Raw genomic sequence first — 20,455 nt, forward strand, 5'->3', positions numbered from 1 at the left:
AGGCCTGCAACGGGGGGTGTATGAATGTGTGAGTGTGTGGGCCCACAGAGTATTGAGTTGTTTATGGAGATGCAGTGAGCATAAAATACTGCTGCGTGTTTTACAGTATAGATTTATACTAATAGTTTATATAGGGTTAATTCAGTGTGTAATTTAGTGACACAATTGTAGCCACTTTCAAAGAGAAACATATTCAGTCACTCTTAGCCACTTGTTGATTTATAAGTTTAATTGTTAGAGTGTAGAAAGGTGGTATTTTTCTATATTGGTTTAATTAATATTCTTCATTGTACTGTAAATTGCTGGGTTTGACTTTGGGTCATTTTACTGTCTTTTAGCTGTGCATAAATTCTATATTTTGTATTTTGTTTTACATCTGGGGTTTTTCCCAATATTTACATTTCTATTCTAATTAAATTATTTATATTTTCTGATTTATCTAAGAGTTTTATTATTCACAGAGTTTATTTCTGGTAATTTATTCAAACACAGCAAATATTTATATTCTCATCTGCCTTATTTACATTACGTCATTGAAATATATCAGAGGGGCCTACTTCAACATATCTGTAGGCGTTTAGTGTATTGAACCTGGAGCGCTATCTTAAACTTAATACACCTAGGTGGCGCTACATAAAGTGGGGGCTCGTCCGGGATCTCCCTCTGATACATCAATGATAAGTTCATAAAGAAAGAAGAGACAAGTTAAATTATCTGTATCCAAGCACCTACTGTCTTCTATTCAAAAGTTCATAAACTGTCGCTATGGCTTTGAGAAAGGACCCCAGTCTTCAAGCAGAGTTAACAAAATGGTGTGAAGCAGCCAGTATTGATTCTACTCATGCTTTAATCCTGTTAAATGTACCTGTTTACACAGAAGTGGCAGAGATTGAAGATGTAATGGAAACTGTCAAAGCTCTGGGAAGGGTTCGAGTGAGGGACACAAGAGAAGGACCTACTGCCCAGTCTATGATGGTTCTATGTGAGTGCCGACAAGCCACTGACTCCACCCGTATTCCTCCTGAAGTGACAAGGGGGGAAAAGAGTGAGCCCTGGTCAGTTATCGTGATTCAACCAAGTGAAAGTGCCTCTAATACAGATGCTGAAGGATTCTCTGAAAAGCTGACAAAGTTCCTGATGGAGGAAGGGAAAACTTTTAGTGACGTAAAAGCTTTAATTACACCCCACAGTGCTGGTGATAGTTCTCCTGAATCAATTATACGTGCAATGGGTGAAGTACTGGAAAAGACCATAAAGCCAACAAGTGATGGAAATGCATACCGACGACTTCGGACATTTTCAGCCATTGTTCCAACCCCAATTGGAGAGGAAAACATGGATAACTGGATAGATCAAGCAAGGCTCATGATAACTGAGTGTGACTGTACTGAAAAAGAAAAACGACGCAGAATCATGGAAAGCCTTAAAGGACCAGCAATGGAAATAGTGAGAGCTGTTCGTTTCTCAAATCCAGAAGCAGGTGCTTTAGAGTATGTGGAAGCATTAGAGAGTTCCTTTGGATCTTCAGAGTCTGGTGAAGATCTGTATTTTAAGTTTCGACTTATGCGTCAAAATGCAGGGGAGGCATTATCAGAGTTTCTGAGGAGAATTGACAAAGCTCTAAAAAAAGTGGTGGAAAGAAATGGCCTGTCTTTCAGAATGGCCGATAAAGTGCGAGTAGAACAACTCATTCGAGGGGCAGTGAATTCTGATCTCATGTTGCTACAGTTGAGGCTTCGAGAACGTACAGCATGCCCACCTTCTTTCCTGAGTCTGCTGAAGGAAATACGTGAGGCAGAAGAGAGTGAAGCTTCTCGCCACAGAAGGTCAGCTAAAGCCAAATCCATACAGTATTGTGATGAAACCACAAGCACATCTGTCATTCAAGAACTCAAAGGAGAGATTCAAGAGCTGCGTGCACACTTATGTGGAGTCATGCCCAAAACTGTTTCTACTTCTTCTTTGGTGGTTAAATCCAGAGAGAAACCTAACCAGATGGAAAAAACAGAAGATGTAGAAGTTCAAGAGTTAAAGAAACAAGTTCAGTACTTACAACAACAGTTGGCAGTTATGAGTGTCAGTCCTTCTCAGGGCTCACTAGAGGTTACAGAACAACGGCCAAAACCATCACAGTCCACTTCATCATCATTTAGCCGAAAGTCAACCAGAACAAAAGATGATTATTTCTGTTACAAATGTGGACAAGACGGTCATATTGCGACAAAATGTCAAGCCCCACAAAATTCAGACCAAGTAATCCAGAAGCTAATTCGTTCTTTGCGGCAAGCTAAGAGTTTTAAGTCCGAGGCTAATGAAAGCAGAAAAACCCAGAACCAAGTTTGTTTCTCTAAAAAGAGTCAGACAGACATAAACAAAGCCAGCAGTATTCCAAAAGGCCTAGTTGGACCAGCATCAACAGTAGAAGTGACAATTAATGGACATTTATGTCAAGCCCTGTTAGACAGTGGATCACAAGTGACAATAGTGTTTGAGAGTTGGTACTCTAAGAATTTAGATTATGTACCGATTCACCCCTTGACTGGATTATCCATATGGGGCCTCAGTTCGTCCAGTTATCCTTATAAGGGATATATAGTAGTGGATGTCACTTTCCCGTTCTCAGTCAGTGGAGTAAAGGAGCCGCTGTCCATCTTGGCTCTCGTATGTCCTGAACCTCAAGGGCCCTCCCAGTTACCAGTCATTATTGGAACAAACGCCAGTTTCTTCCAGCGCCTTGCTACTCTCAGTCATGATGTAAAATCATCCAGCACTGCACAAGCTTTAAGAATTCATACTAACCTTCCTGAAATCCATCTCAATCAGCAGACATGTAAAAATACCTTAATCGACCAGCCTGAGGGGAAAGTACGGTGGATGGGACCTGAAAAGTGTGTAGTTCCATCTAGAGGAGAAGTACTGGCTGTCTGTAAAATAGAGACTGAAAACCCCTTGAGAAAAAAATTTTTTGTGGTAGACTCACCTGAAGAGGACAATCTTCCAGCTGGTACATTCATAACTCCATTTGTGCTTCCCTTTTCCACCATTCAAGATAACAGTGTGCAAGTGTTAGTCCATAATGAAACCTCAAAGGACATTTCAATTCCATCGGGTACAATAATGGCCAATGTGTACCTTACTGACACACTTACTGTTGGTTCTGGGGAAAAAAGCTCTCAAGTAATTGACCCAAGCCTGTTTAAATTTGAAGACTCATCCATTCCTGAGTTATGGGAAATGAGACTCCGTCAGAAGTTGGCAGTCAGAAGTGATGTCTTTTCTACCAATGAGTGGGATGTGGGATTAGCCCAAGGAGTTGAACATAACATTAGACTGACAGTCACCAAACCTTTCAGAGAGCGCTCCAGACGCATCGCTCCTGCAGACATCGAGGATGTGCGACGCCATATCAAAGAACTTTTAGAGGCTGGAATAATTACAGAATCAAGAAGCCAGTATGCATCGCCCATTGTAATTGCAAGGAAAAAGAGTGGAGCAGTTAGGATGTGCATTGACTACAGAACTCTAAATGCTCGCACCATCCCCGATCAGTACACTACTCCCAGGATTGATGATGCTCTGGACTGTTTGGCTGGCAGTAAGTGGTTTTCTGTGCTAGATCTTCGCAGTGGATATTATCAAATAGCTATGGCTGAGGAGGACAAAGAAAAGACAGCATTTATCTGTCCTTTAGGATTTTTCCAGTTTGAACGTATGCCTCAAGGGATTACTGGAGCTCCAGCCACATTTCAACGGCTAATGGAAAAAGCTGTTGGTGACATGCATCTCCTTCAAGTAATAGTCTATCTGGATGATATCATTGTGTTTGGGCGCACTCTTGAAGAACATGAAGAGAGACTATTAAAAGTTTTAGATCGACTCAGAGAGTGTGGCCTCAAAGTTTCAATTGATAAATGCCAGTTTTGTCAGTCCCAAGTACGTTATGTGGGGCACATTGTGTCAGCTGCTGGAGTATCACCAGACCCAGCTAAAGTTGAGGCGGTAACCCGCTGGAAAATGCCCACTGATCTGAAATCACTGAGATCCTTTCTTGGTTTCTGTGGATTTTACCGACGATTCATAAAAGACTACTCAGCCATTGTAAGGCCATTAACAGAACTCACTAAAGGGTACCCACCAACATCTGGCCAAAACAAAAAGACCGCAGATGTCAGAAAATATCACAAAACGTCTGAGCCTTTTGGAGAGCGTTGGGATGATAACTGTACAGCAGCATTTCACAAGATCATTTATTGTCTCACACATGCCCCAGTACTTGCTTTCGCCGACCCTAACAAATCCTATGTTCTTCATGTGGATGCTAGCCTTAATGGTCTGGGAGCTGTTTTGAATCAGGAGCATCCTGGTGGACTTAGGCCAGTAGCCTATGCAAGCCGAAAGCTGAGTGCATCTGAGCAGCGTTACCCCATTCATCAGCTTGAGTTCTTGGCGCTTAAATGGGCAGTTGTGGACAAGTTCCATGATTATCTTTATGGTGCTCAGTTTGTGGTGAAAACAGACAACAATCCACTTACCTATGTGCTGTCCAGCGCCAAGTTGAGTGCAACAGGTCACCGATGGTTAGCTGCTTTAGCCACATACAACTTTAGCTTACAATACAAGCCTGGGAGTCACAACACGGATGCTGATGTATTGTCACGCTACCCCTTTGAATCAGCTATCTCAACAGAATGGAAGGAAATTTCAAAGTCAGGAGTAAAAGCTATTTGCCAGTTGGCAAGAATTAATGAAAGTGATGAGTCATCCTCCAGGCTAGTGGATCATCTATGTGTCTCTCCTCACAGTATCCCAGAAGCATTTGCTTGTCCCACTTCATTGAGTTTCAGTCCTATGGAACAGTTGAGCCATGAGGAGTTAAGTAAGGCTCAAGATGAAGATCCTGTAATTGGTATAGTGAAGCGAGAATTGGAGTCTGGACAAATACTTACTGATACTAGGAGTTCAGATGATTCAATTGCTCTGTTACGGCGGCAGGGACCCAAGTTGAAAATTGAAAATAAACTTCTGTACAGAGTCACCAACAGTTCCTGCAGAAAGGAAAATATACAGCTTGTCTTACCCTCAAGGTATTGGTCCCATGTACTGCGCTCCTTGCATGATGACTCTGGTCATTTGGGGGTGGAGAGAACAACTGAACTACTGAGAGATCGATTCTATTGGCCCCGAATGTCTAGCTATGTGGAGCAGTATGTTAAGAATTGTGGGCGATGTGTAACAAGAAAAACAGTACCTAAGAAGGCTGCTCCACTGAACCACCTAACCAGCAATGGGCCATTTGACTTAGTATGTATTGACTTTTTATCTATTGAGCCTGACTCCAGAGGTCTAAGCAATGTTCTGGTTGTAACCGACCACTTCACTCGCTACGCACAAGCATTTGTAACCAAAGATCAGAAAGCACTAACTGTGGCCAAAGTACTGTGCGACAAATTTTTTGTTCACTATGGCTTACCCACCCGAATCCACTCAGATCAGGGAAGAGACTTTGAGAGTGGTCTCATAAAAGAAATGCTTAACATGCTTGGTATAAGAAAATCCAGAACGTCACCCTATCATCCACAAGGAGATCCTCAGCCAGAAAGATTCAACCGAACACTGCTGTCCATGCTCGGTACTCTGAATCCTACGGAGAAACACAGATGGAGTCAGCACATCAACCGATTAGTGCACGCTTACAACTGTACTAAGAATGATGCAACTGGATATTCCCCGTACTATCTTCTATTTGGAAGAGAGGCTCGTCTGCCAGTGGATGTGTGTTTTGGAACTTCACCTGATGGAAAAGGAGCTGGTAGCCATCGACAATATGTAGAAAGAATGAAGTCAGAGTTACAACAAGCATATCAGTTGGCAACTGAAACTGCACAGAAAAGTCAAAAGAGAAACAAACGATTGTATGACAAGCACATAAAACATCAGACACTGGCTGTAGGAGATCGTGTGCTGACAAGAAATCTGGGTATGACTGGAAAGAACAAACTTGGTGACAAGTGGAATTCTGTTCCTTACCTGATAGTTGAAAAGCTGAATAACTTACCTGTATATCGTTTAAAACCTGAATCTGGGATGGGAAGTGTGAGGACTCTTCACAGAGACCATCTCTTACCTGTTGGGGATGATGTGAGATTGTCTGATTCAGGAAAAATTCAAAATACAGCTGCTCCAACAAAGATCAGGACAGAATCTGTGGGGAGAAAATATGGAAGAGGATTAAAGGAAATAAATCAGAACATGACAGGAAGTGGATTGAGAAATGACTCAGACAGTGAAGAGGATGACTTGTGGTATTACTACCCGAATAGGGTCGATGAAACTCAAAAGTATGTAACACAGGAGGAATCTTCAATAAATGAGGGAGCAGTTTACAATAAGGATGAATTGGAAACACCCGCTGCAGAGATGGATGACACATCAGTCACTGACCAGGGCCACGAAGCAGTATTGGAGCAGACTCCTGAGGAGCTTGAAGATCCTGCTCTAGAAGGGGGAGATCCTGGAACAGCCAATACTACTAGAGAGGTAGTAGAGCATGTTCATGTGCGACCTAAGAGAAACACAAGACCTATAGACCGATTGAGCTATGATTGTCTGGGGAGACCCACTAACAAGTCTTTAACCTTAGTTCACAGAGGAATGGTTGTAAAAGTACAAGGTGGGGATAGTTCACCAAAGTTTTGTAATACAGTGTGGTGCCACCCTATGGCACGGTGTACTCATTGTGTTCAAGTAAGCAATTGTGCTGAGCCTGAGATCACTATTGAAGTTTAATGAGGTAATCTCATGAGGACATGAGATGTTTAGAAGGGGGAGCATGTAACCCTGTAGAATGAAGTTCTACAAGTTAAGTTTTAAAGTAATCTTAAGGTTATTTATTTATTTATTTAGTTATTTATTCATATTGGTTCTAGAACAGAATTAAATCTAAAATGTGTTTTGCATTCATTTGTGAATATACATCCTAATGTTGATGTGTAATATATGAGCGTCTATCTCTGAGAATATGATAAGATAGCAAGTTTGATCAACCTTCACTGAAATACATGGGGTTAACAAGTTTGGTAGGTGTTCCTACATGATTGGTTTATATGCGTGTAGTCCCGCCCTCTGGTGTGGAGTGTGAAATGTGATTGGCGGTTGGGAACAGAGAGCGGAGAGAGGAGACACAGCCGGCAGTTTTGGAAACTGAAGGGGAGACTCGCGTCGCGGCTGTTTTGATTGCGTAACATTCACGGAGTATAAAAACAAGTGAATATATATTGCGTGTGAACAACACGTTTTTGATTACTTTGAGTTTGTTTTGTGTTTGTTTTAAGTTCGCGGTGTGTTTTCATCATATAAGTTTCCAGTGTCAGTTATTAGTCAGTTCAGAGTGAGTGAGCATTTTTTAAATGCCTAGATTGTCAACTGACAGTTACAGAGGACTAAAGCTGAACTGAGAGAGAGACGGTTAAACCGAAAATAAGGAGGAGAAAAAAGAGAGACTGTTAGATTAGCATGAAACAACGTTGAAAGAGTCAAAGAGGAGCAAATAGCACCACAAATAGCCTGAATACTACATGAGATTTGCCTCTCATCAGCTGGGGAGAAAAAGTGAAAGTGAGGATTTGAAAGACCCGCGGCAGAAGTTCGCCGATCGATCGCGGCTCGTTGGCCCGTTGTTCACAAGTGTTGTCAGTTTGGAGAACTGTCATATATTGCTGTCATCTGGATCACTGTCAACTGGATCTCTGTCATCTGGATCGCTGTCAACTGGATCGCTGTCATCTGGATCGCTGTCAACTGGATCGCTGTCATCTGGATCGCTGTCAACTGGATCGCTGTCATCTGGATCGCTGTCATCTGGATCGCTGGCATCTGGATCGCTGTCAACTGGATCGCTGTCATCTGGATCGCTGGCATCTGGTTTGCTGTCATCTGGATCAAGGTCATCTTCATCTGAGGTATCTTGTTTAATTTTATTTGTGCTCAGGAGAGTGAAGAGGCCATTTTCATTTTCCCGGCCACAACGTACACTAGCAGCGATACAGGCCTGCAACGGGGGGTGTATGAATGTGTGAGTGTGTGGGCCCACAGAGTATTGAGTTGTTTATGGAGATGCAGTGAGCATAAAATACTGCTGCGTGTTTTACAGTATAGATTTATACTAATAGTTTATATAGGGTTAATTCAGTGTGTAATTTAGTGACACAATTGTAGCCACTTTCAAAGAGAAACATATTCAGTCACTCTTAGCCACTTGTTGATTTATAAGTTTAATTGTTAGAGTGTAGAAAGGTGGTATTTTTCTATATTGGTTTAATTAATATTCTTCATTGTACTGTAAATTGCTGGGTTTGACTTTGGGTCATTTTACTGTCTTTTAGCTGTGCATAAATTCTATATTTTGTATTTTGTTTTACATCTGGGGTTTTTCCCAATATTTACATTTCTATTCTAATTAAATTATTTATATTTTCTGATTTATCTAAGAGTTTTATTATTCACAGAGTTTATTTCTGGTAATTTATTCAAACACAGCAAATATTTATATTCTCATCTGCCTTATTTACATTACGTCATTGAAATATATCAGAGGGGCCTACTTCAACATATCTGTAGGCGTTTAGTGTATTGAACCTGGAGCGCTATCTTAAACTTAATACACCTAGGTGGCGCTACATAAATATATTATATTAATTATATAATAAATATATTATATAATATAAAATTATATAGAATAATTAAAAGGACAAATTCTGGACCTTTTGGCCGTAGGGGGGTGGTTCGTTCAAACCACCCGAACCCCCCCTGGCTACGGGCATGCCCTAGAGTGCATAGTGAAGTTTATGAAGTTTAAGCAAATCGTACTAAATTGTACGAATTAGATCGTACGAATTCATACGAATTAGCCACTAAATGAAAAAGTTACGAATTGCCGTGAGATTGTGTTGTTTAAACCCCAAGTAATAACAATGACACATATTCAGTATTAATCCGCACAGTGGCAAAAGTTGAACTATTTTTTAAAAAAATTTCCGTGCCACACGTGAGGAACAGCTGATGGTGGCCATAGCAGCAAACATCAAAGCCACATCGCGTATTCAACGTGGTTTTGGACGCAATATGTGAATAGCCCCATAAAGATTTAACCTGAGAGACACAGTTCAAGCACTGATCTATAATAGATACTGTAAGTTTCAAGCCGTACAAGGCGATTTACAACTTTTAACACACAATCATTTACATATTTTGCAAAATACAGAGAATGAGGCAACAATTTTAACCTCTTAAGGGCCAAGGTATTTTTACATGCATTTTTTTTATTTGCACAGAATGCACATGTGTGGCCTCAAACCATATCAATATGAAAGATATTGGATAATCCTGCATCACGCTGGGGAATAATATCGATATATCCCCAGAACTCGATATACCTCTGAAACATTGAGCATATTTTGCAGTATTACAAACATTTTTATATCTATTTCATCAGGCTTTGGAATTTAAAAAAAAAAAAAAACACAAATAATGTACTTCTCAGTCACAATATAGATGAAAATGCTGCGCCATCAGAACAGGGTATACACCACCAAGTTTTGCCAGGGCTTTCTGCTCTTACTGGTCAGATTTTGCCCAGTCATTGTGATTGATTGAACGCTTGCAGTGTTTGTCAGAAACCAAATTCCAATTATCATCTCTGAATTTCAGCTTTCCCTCAGCATTAGTAAACAGCAATATGAGCTTTAACAATGATGTACGTTTTATTGTATTAGCTTGAGATTTCATCCTACAGAAGAGCATACAAAGTAAACTTGCTTTCACAGTGCAGAAAACAGCGTCTTCTCAACATGTCGACAACACAAACTAAACTCTTTCAGACTTCAGATACAACTAGACTTTGTAGGTATATACGGGAATTAGTTCAGTCGAAAAAAAATCAAGGAAGCTGGAACCACTGACCTCCACAGTATTTGTGTCTTCTACTTTGGAAGTCAGTGGTTACAGGTTTACAGCTTCCTTCAAAATAATGTCTTTTGTATTCAACAGAATTATTGTTTTTTGTTTTTGTTTTTTTTAGGTGAACTGTCCCTTTAAGAATCAGTTTTTGTTTCAGAGACTAGAATAAAAATTGCTTTTCACTTTGATCTTACAGTAGAAGCATTACAGATTATTTATATTCACGAACAGCGACTTTACACAATACACGAAAGGTGATTTTCTCTAAAGAAGAGTTATAGCTGAATCAATAGCATTTAGAGCTAAACAAAATTAACACTTGTGCCTTTGAGGTCTTATAATGCAAATCAATCTGTTATTTCTACATTATTACTTTTAACTGACAGACAAATCACACAGCACTCGGTGCATTCATGATAATCTGGAGCTTCAGGAAAGTGAAAATAATGTACATTTTAGTCACTTTATTTTGATGGTCCGTTTGTTAAATTTAAGTTACATTGCATCTACATGCCGACTAACTCTCATTAGATTATCAGTAGATTGTTAGGTTGAGGTTTGGGTTGGGGTTAGGCTTAGTGTAAGTTGACATGTACTTGCAATGTTTTTTTTAGTGTACTAATACTCAAATGAACCATCAAAATAAAGTGTTACCTACAATTTTTAATGTTAATTATTATTATTTATTTTTTTTGCAAAGACATCAGCAGCAGCCACCACTTACTGTGTGCTTGTTTTTTGTTTTTTTTTTTTTCTCAAAGTGCCTGTAGCCATCAACTTGCATTTCACGGGTTCACACTCACAGATATTTGACCGAATAGAACATGTGTATTTGCTGTGCTGTCCTAGGAGAGGTCTCTAAGCTTGGAAAGACACCTTAACCCGTGTTATTCCTCTTATCAGGATAGAGAGAGTGATGGGGTCTGTGCACACTGTCTAGCCCAGCTCCAGAACGCTCCCCTTAAAGATTTATGTGGGTATCAGGTTTAATAGTGTATAGTTGGGGTGGTGGAGGGATGCTAAAGTTGAGAGAAAACAGAGGTATGATGTGTTTGACTATTTATAGGGGTTTGGTCCTAAGCTGATTGGATAATAGAATGATTGACGATAATGAATTAGCCTTGTCAAAATTAATCATGCTTCTCCCAAAATTTGTTTATATAAAATCAATTTATAAATCACCAAGGACTTCTGTTGTTTCAGATTTTAATATTAAAATCTTCATTTTCGATGAGGAAAGGAGTCACTACCTTAGACTATTTTTTTTCATTTACCTGGAGTGTGAGTAAATCAACAGCAGAAGCTTTAATTTTGGCTATATTATCTCTTCTATATTGTTTCTTAATCATCCTCTCAAAAGGCCTGGCTTGTTCTAGAGAATATATCTTTCATCAAAGAGATAGTTCCCCCAAATATTTACTGAATATTTACTCACCCTTACATGGTTTTTAACATTTTTGAGCTTCTTTCTTCTGTTGAACACAAAAGAAGATTTTAAGGAAAGCTGGAAACCTGACCATTGACTTCCATAGTAGGAAAAGCAAATACTATGGAAGTCAAGTTCACCATTTTTTAATAAGCCTTTTGTGATCAGCAGAAGAATGAAACTTGTATATTTAAAGTGTGAGTAAATGATAACAGATTTTTCTTTTTTTGGGTGAACTATTTCTTTATTTGTATTTTTAGCTCCTATTGGCAAATTTACAGTAGTTTTCTGCTTAAATCTGTCAACATAGTTATAAAAGTGCACACTCTCTAAAATCAGGCAGAATGCTGACTTTCTAGTTTACCTTCAGTACAATAACTCTAAGATTATCCTTTAGGGCACACATGTATGAACTTTACTTGACACAGAGTCTCAGAGTTCAACAGTTTAACATACCAAATGCGATTTGCACATATCTATTTTAAAGATATGAAATAATGTCATGTCAGTGTTATGTAATTAACGGATGTTTATTTTTTCTTCCAGCGCTGAAGACACCTGCGGCTTTTCATGAGCAGGTCAGAAGTTTGGAAAGGGCAAGGGTAAGTTGGCTCTTCTCAGTATTACTCTTACACTTTCCATGATTCATTAACGAACTGCCCTTTAAAAACCTTATTAGTAAAGGTTATGAAAAGATCACAACACCATAAAATTTAATTAATCTGCTTAAAATCATGTGTAATCAATGCTGTTCAGTAATTAATTTATTTATACCATGTTGTTTTCTAAATATAAACCATTTTATATATTAATTTACTCAATTTATATGTATTTTTATCTTATACAGACTGAGAACTTCCTGAAACACAAAATTCGAAGCAGACCTGACCGTGCTGAACTTGTTCGCATGCACATTTTACAAGGTACGTACCTCACCGAACAGATGTGCTAAAAAAACACCAGTCTTATAAAAATACTTTGTCTCACTTCCTGGAGACTTTATCGTGTAGCTTTCTAAATGCTCTGAAGTTGTTTATTTGTTTCAGAAACCCACGCAGAGCCTTCTTTGCAAGCTACTCAGATGAAACTGAAGAGGGCACGTCTGGCAGATGACCTCAATGAGAAGATCGCACAGAGACCTGGACCAATGGAGCTGGTGGAGAAGAACATCCTGCCTGTTGACATTGGTAAAAACGAGGGTTATTTACCTGCATAATAAGGAAGACATACCAAAAAGTGGTCCATACCTCCATACTTGTTCTAAAACATCGACAGCATTTTTGTTTATACCCTGTAAAAGAGTTTATGAAATCAATTTGTGTTGGGACAACATGAAAGAATTAAGGTAGCTTATTAGTTTTTACAAATTTAAGTAGATTGAACTTAAAACGATTAAGTTGTTCCTAAAAAATGATTAGTTGGATTGTTTCAGCTCACTTTAAATAAGTAGTTTGAACAAACAAAAAACATAATTTTAGCGTATACTATGGATGAAAATGGCTTCGAAAATATTTTATTCTGTGTTCAACAGTGTTAATAAATTCATAAAAAATTTACTATAAGTCATTAAAAAGTAAATCAAGTGTCAAGGATAAAGTATAAACAATTTTTTGGTGAACTAACCCTTTAAAGCAGAATGGATTTTGATTAGCTGTTTTGTTACAAAGTGGATGCTTGCAAAAGACTTGTGGATCCAAATGCAGTTTATTAAAGTCTAGTTTGTTCAGGCAATGGTCAGAAACAGGAGCACAAGGGTAATCCAATATTTGTGATCAAAATGGCGAGAGGTCAGACTAGGCAGCTATGAATCAAAACGAGGAACAAGGCAAGAGTCGCAAACAAATCAGGAAAACCGATTTATAATATTCGCAATAAAACAAGACTCCCCAATGTGTGTGAGAAGGTTAGGTGTATATATAGTCTTTGTAATCAGTGCATTATGAGATACAGCTGTGTCTGTGTGTGAGTGTCTGGATTATTGTCAGCTGCTGTAGGGGTTGATGAGCACAGAGAGCACTGGGAGTTGTAGTTCATTAGGAAGTAATCTCCAACCGAGAAAGTACCGCTGGAGATTAAAATGACCATCGGCCAATAAATGTTTATTATTATTTTTCTAGTAATCATTATCGGCCAAAATATTAATACCGTTTATTTATTAACAGTGTGTCCTCAGGGTCTTAAAAAGTATTAAAATATTATCATTTTAAAAAACAAAATTTTAGGCCTTAAAAGTCTTAAACACTTGTCATGAGGGACTTCCATTCATTCAGCAACAATCTATCTCATTAATACTTTTAACAATTGTATTGGTAAATGTATTTAGCAATATAGTTCAGTTATCTTTCTTACAATAGCATTTGTTTAAATATTATCTGTATTTATAGGGACCTGGTGAGGACACTAACCTGGACAGACTGTTGCATACGTTTAGTTTATTATAGAAGAGTAGTAGACTTTACTGAAACGTTGTTTAAATTGTGTGGCCAAGAAATAAGTAATTCAAATTTTTTCGGTGGGGCAAATAAAAATCTTGTGCAACCACTGGCACAGCTGGCCTATTTGAAAAAAAAAAAACAACAACAAAAAAGCAGCACTTAGTCCTGTATAAGTCTGATATTTCATTCATAATGGTCTTTAAACAGTCTTAAAAAGTCTTCAATTTGACTTTCAATATTACAGAAGCCCTGCCATAATTATATGGTTCATCGACTATAATGAACACTTCGGCCATGTACACACTGGAGAATCCGGTTCTGTTATTCATTAATTTACAGGAGTGAAAAGTACATTGAACAACTTGCAGGTGGTGACAACATTTCACATAGAACTGAACTAAATAACTAGTTGTTGATGTATTAAAATGTAATGAGAGTTGTGTCTCTCTACTTTACAGTGAGAAATCACATAGAATAAAACACGTCTTGATTTATTAGTTGATGGATCTTACTGAAAAAAGGCAAAATAAGAATAACCTAATAATACATTGTACCCCCCCCCCTGTCTTTTTTTGTTTTACTTAATATTATTTAATTTTTGTCTTGTCTTAATTGTTTTTTCCTTTTTATTTTTTCTCTTATTCTTTGTCATTTCTCCTCATTTTGTTTTCTTAATTTGATGTTGTTTTGTCTTGTTTCTTTGTTTTGTCTAAGCGTGTTGGTTTTAGTTGTGTCTTGTCTTTTTTTTTTCGTTTTGTCTGATCTCATTTCATTTTTGTTTTTTGTTGTAAAGTATCTTGTCTTGTTTTTGTCTTTTTTCTTTGTTTGTTTGTTTTTCATTTTTGTCTTATTCTTTGTAATTTTTTTCTGATTTTGTTTAAGGAGTTGTTGTTTTGTCTTGTTCCTTGTTTTGTTCTTTCTTGCTTCATTTTTGTGTTGTCTTGTTTGTTTGTTTTATTTTTGTTCTTTATGCTAATTTTTTTTTTGTTTATTTGTTGTTGTTTTGTCTTGTTTCTTTGTTTTGCCTAATCTTGGTTTGTTTTGTCTTAATTTGTTTTGTTTTATTGTTGTCATTTTTTCAATTTTGTTTAATGTTTTGCTTAATGTTTTGTCTTGTTTCTTGTTTTGCCCTATTTTGTTTCTTTTTTTGTCTTGTTTTTTGTTTGTTTGTTTGTTTGTTTGTTTGTTTTTTCATTATTATTTAGTTTTATTATTTCTCGTTTTGTTTATTGTTCTGTTGTTTTGTCTTGTTCCTTGTTTTGTATGTTCTTGTTTTGTTTTGCCTTCTCCTGTTTTGTTTTTTGTTTTCATTTTTTGCCTTATCTTTTGTCATTTCTTCTAGTTTTATTTAATATGCTGTTGTTGCTGTTGTTTCTTGTTTCCTGTTTTGTCTGCTCCTGCAGTTGATGAAGTGGACGACTGTAACTTCAATGATGACAGCAGCGAAGCTCTGTCTCCAGATCAGCCAGCTAGTCACGAGTCTCAGTGCTCTGCATCTTCTCCTGTGGAAACCAGACTGCCTGATTCATCGTCTGTATCGCCTCCGACTGTCTCCAAACTCCAGGTCAGCCTCTTAACAGTCCCTACATCCAGACCACACTGTCTGTAAACCAGTACAGGAAAATTCACTGCAAATATTTACTTGAAGCATTTGATAAAAGAAAGACTGATATCAAATCCATCTATTAAAGCATAAGAAGCAATATGCTCTGCAGAACAGTATCTATCTTATCAACTGATATTTCCCCTTCCATTATGTTTTTATCACTCTTTGTGGCCATATGGCTTTTTAAAAACTGTTTATCTCACATGTGTCTACCTACATGCCAGTGCTCGGACATCCTAAACCGAACTTCAGCAGAAGATAGTCGAATAAAAATGAATGCCACTCAGACCGTCATTGCTGCTGTTCCCACAAGACCCGGACCCACCCTGGTGAAGGTAAACCATATGTCTCTAAACCACAGTGATGTCATTTCCTGTCAGTGTTTGTTTTGTGCTCTGAGATAAAGGGCAGTGACTCTGTGGTATTGCTGAGTAATTTCATAACAGCAAGTTATATGTGGAGAAATTTACCACACAGACTATCATAATGACTTTTTGTATTTAATTGTGCACTATTGTCCATCGGAAATTCAGTAAAAGTCAGCTGATCTAAACAAAATGTAATGCGTTGAATGATATAGTAATTAGTTAAAGTTATTAGTAACTAGTAAAACTATGGTAACTAGTAACCTTAACTAAGTAATGTGCACCTTTTGTAAAGATGCTTTGAAACAATAATTATTGTGAAAAGCACTTAACAAATAAACTTGATAATAAATAAATTGAATTGAATTGAATAGTACTGTTTAAATATTAACATTTAAAAATGCTATACCAATAAAACATTTTTTTTCCTCTAGTAAATAATACATTTATTCATCAAGGACAAGTTAAACTGATCAATGGATTTTATTTCAAATAAATGCTGATAATAATAAATTATTTAAATATTAAATATTTTATAAAAAATAAAAAAAGGTTTGTTTCATGGTTTCTACAAAAATATGAAGCATGTATATGATATGGATTGAAATTTTCAGTGGGTCTAGTATAAGCACTAGATCTTTGAACCAACACTTGTCCCATGGTTCGGTTCGATTATGATTATCATGTCGATCAATATCGATTCGGTTCAATTCTATATCTTGGTGCATCATGGTGCATTGACCATGCTTTCCATACACAGTTTTATATTTTTTTCACAGCACAGCAATTCTTGTATTAAAATGTATAAATATATTTATATACTATTTATAATACAATTTTGTCTTTTATTACAACAGTCAGATATATAAACTGTGCCTTTAAACAACACAAGCATTTATAGCAAATAATATAAACAAATATAAATATCCCTTTCTGATCCTTGTCTACCAAGTTCTCTTACGCCCCTTTGATTGGTCACACGCTCAACAGAAAAGGCAGTGATTGGCTGTCGCGCGTTGTGCTCTTCACAGATGAATGAACTGATAAACGGCAGTGGCGATCACAGCTGATCCATGATATATCCAGAAGTATCGCTGCAACAGCCGAGAAGAGAGGAAAAGTCATGCCAGCAGGTCAAGTGGGCCACAGTAAGAGAGAGAGAAATGAAGTTTACTGTCATTCTCTCAATCGCAGTGAAATAGGGGCTTCAGCTGTGAAAGACTGTTCAGCAAACACACACGCAGTAAAATTGTCCATAGTTTCTGTGTTTTTAAGTAGTTGGAGCATTGTAAACAATCGCGCTCACCACCCTCACAATAGTAAGCTACCGCGACATAGTGCAAATGAGATAAATGACGTCAGTACACAATAACCGGTTATGATTATTACTGAACCAATACCGAATTGTCCGCATCTGCATCACGGTGTACCAAAGAAACAATTATTTTGACACCCCTAGTGAGCACTTTTAGCTTATCTTAGCTTAGCATAGATCATTAAATTGTATTAGACCATTAGCATCTCCATCAAAAATGATCAAGTTTCATTATTATTCCTATTTTCCTATTTTTCCTTTTAAGTCTAATGGGAAATAAAAAGTTGCTCTTTTCTAGGCTGATGGACTATAAAGAAAGTATAGTATAGTTCAGTATAGTATAGTTCCTTCTAGGCTAGGAACTATACTCTCATTGCAGCCTGATAAACAGGGGGAAATTGATCACATAAATGCACCTTTGACAAAAAAAAAAAACATTCAAAATTTCTGTTTAACAGAGAAGTTTTTTTTCAACACATTTCTAAACATAATAGTTTTAATAACTCATTTCTAATAACTGATTTATTTTATCTTTGCCATGATGACAGTAAATAATATTTGGCTAGATATTTTTCAATACACTTCTGTACAGCATAAAGTGATTTTAAAGTCTTAACTAGAGTAATTAGGTTAACTAGGCAGGTTAGAGAAATTAGGCAAGTTATTGTATATCAATGGTTTGTTCTGTAGTCTATTGATATATATATATACATATATATATATATATATATATATATATATATATATATATATATATATATATATATATATATATATATATATATATATATATATATATATATATATAACTTAAAAGGGATAATAATTTTGAACTTAAAATGTTTTTTTAAAAACTTTAAAACTGCTTTTATTTTAGCCGGAATAAACATTATCAGACATACTGTGAACATTTCCTTGCTCTGGTAAACATCATTTGGGAAATATTTATAAAAGAAAAAATTAAATGTTGGGCTAATAATTATTTATATATTTATCAGCCATAGTGTTCCTTTCACCCCAGTGGGCGCCAAGGGCAAAAGCATCTGCAGCTGTTGATTGCTGGGTAATGCTTTAATCACAGACTTCGGGCCCTATCATACACCCGGCGCAATGTGGCGCAAGGTGCGGCGCAATACTTGTTTGGTAGTTATAACTTGGCGCAAGAGTCGTTTTGTGGCGTTGCGCTACGCTGTTTAAATAGCAAATGCATTAGCGCTCATATGTGCATCCATAGGCGTTCTGGTCTAAAAAGGAAGGCGTTCTGAGGTGGACCGCTGGCGGTTTGCTATTTTGAAAAACTAAAATAGATTTTTCATTAGACCAAAACTAACCCGGTCTAAACTCAGGCGCAGAGTTGCGCCTCGCTTACACACTGCTTAATAAGCACAAGAGAGCAATAGGCAAATATCTTTACATATGAAAAAATTTAAATATTAAGGATATATATAGGATATAATAAGAATAGATATAGAATATAAATATAAAGGATTAAAATATTACAAAACATATTATTTTCTAGCCTACATAAATATAAAAAATCACTGCTTTCATGCCTTCTTCATCTCGGGAGGCTTTTTCAGTTCATTCATAACAATTTGCTTTTGTATAATGTTATTATTATTAGCAGTATTATTTATTATATCCATATGTATATTTGTTTCATTAAAAACAAGCTTAGATTTGCTCACCTGTCAGGTTTTAGATCATATGGGGCACAGCATGTGTTTTAGGATGTAACTCAGGTTTTTGAACACACTTCGTTAATATTGTTAATTTATTCATTTGCTGGAAATTAGAACCGAATTTAGAAATAGTTTTGAAATGAATATTTGCGCTTAACAAACGCAATTAATTATTTATAGACTAATTGATGTCTGTGCATAAAGGTTTCCCTATCCAAGAGCGAAAGTGAAAGTGATCCATTATCTCTCATTCTCACGCAGTAGATGCTCTGTTTAACTGTTTTCTGTTGAAAAAAAAACTGTTAACTGTTTGCTAGTGAAATGCTCAGTTTTTCCACTTAGACTTACTTTACGTCCTGTAAATAGCGAATGTGCTTATGGCGCGACGCAGCTGGCTCTTAAAGGGAATGGGAGATGAGACTTTAATTGGTTTATTCTCAAAACACACCTATAACTCATTAAGAAAATAAACTCAACCCTTTTAGACCATGCGCCATGGCGCAAAGTAGATTTTTCCATCCTTAAATTAGCAAAAATGCGTTCTGACACGCCCTGAAAGCGTTTGCGCCCTACGTTTTGCACTCTGCGCATGGACCGTCAAAATAGAGCCCTTCATGTGCAACAGTATCAAAAACCCATTTTTGCAATCGACAATCAGCTTTGCCTTTTTCAAAATACCACATATTTTATTATTTAGGTAGCTTATTATTTATTATTAAACTTGAACTTAATTTACCTTAAAGTATACAAAAAAACACTAAAGCTAAATTTAATTGCTGACAATTTAGAATTTTACATTGAAATATAAAAAGAATAATTTACTAATTTACATATTAATATAAACCACAGTAGTGTCTAAGTGATTTAATAATACAACAAATCATTCAATCATCTTCCATAATATTCAGCAATTTTGTCTTCTAGAAAAAAAAGAAATAAAACAGAAGTCTTTGATTTTTTGCTGAATAAAATGTTTAAAAGGACAACTTTTCATTTTAAAATAATATTCATTCATTCATTTTACTTCAGCTGAGTCCTTATTTATCGGGGGTTGCCACAGCAGAATGAACCGCCAACAATTCCAGCATATGTTTTGCGCAGAGGATGCTTTTCCTGCCAAAACCCAGTATTGGGAAACACCCATACACTCTCACATTCTCACACACACACACACTCATACAATATGGCCAATTTAGTTGATTTTATTCACTTATAGCGCATGACTGTGGGGGAAACCGAAGCACCCAAAAAAAACCTACATGAACACAGGGAGAACATGCAAACTCCACACAGAAATGCCAACTGGCCCAGCCGGGACTCAAACTGAGGTGACTGTACCAACCACTGAGCCACCGTGCCGTCCTTTTTGAAATCATAGGCTTTTATAAAATAAATATCTTTATTCATCAATTAATGCATCCCTGCTGAATGAAAGTATTGATCTTAAAAACAAAACCCCAAACTCCTTAACGGTGGTGTATATCTAACTAAAAACACCGTTTACCTCAGTGTCAGCACAGCACAGCAGCAGTGCTGTTGTTTGTCACTCTAAACAGCTTGTTTAGAGCAGCTTGTCAAAACTATCTGAGGCCAAATCACTTTCAGAGTCGCAGCAGATGCAGAGAAGAGCCAGCAGACGCCTTCTGTCTTCAATTGGAGGTCAAACTAAATC

The 20,455-nt window shown here is 37.0% G+C and overlaps 1 protein-coding gene across 3 annotated transcripts in view; it reads left to right on the plus strand.

Annotated features, from left to right (window-relative positions):
- The window catches only part of mrtfbb (myocardin related transcription factor Bb), a 110,174-nt gene that overhangs the window by 66,653 nt on the left and 23,066 nt on the right, over nucleotides 1-20,455 (plus strand). For all 3 annotated transcript variants that reach the window (XM_009299740.5, XM_068219395.2, XM_009299741.5), the window contains 5 exons: nucleotides 11,927-11,982; nucleotides 12,228-12,303; nucleotides 12,427-12,567; nucleotides 15,219-15,379; nucleotides 15,646-15,756. In XM_009299740.5, the coding sequence (XP_009298015.1) occupies nucleotides 11,927-11,982; nucleotides 12,228-12,303; nucleotides 12,427-12,567; nucleotides 15,219-15,379; nucleotides 15,646-15,756 (545 nt within the window). The remainder of the gene's footprint in view (nucleotides 1-11,926; nucleotides 11,983-12,227; nucleotides 12,304-12,426; nucleotides 12,568-15,218; nucleotides 15,380-15,645; nucleotides 15,757-20,455) is intronic.

The sequence above is a fragment of the Danio rerio genome, chromosome 3 (assembly GCF_049306965.1).
Source record: "Danio rerio strain Tuebingen ecotype United States chromosome 3, GRCz12tu, whole genome shotgun sequence".
NCBI lineage: Eukaryota > Metazoa > Chordata > Actinopteri > Cypriniformes > Danionidae > Danio > Danio rerio.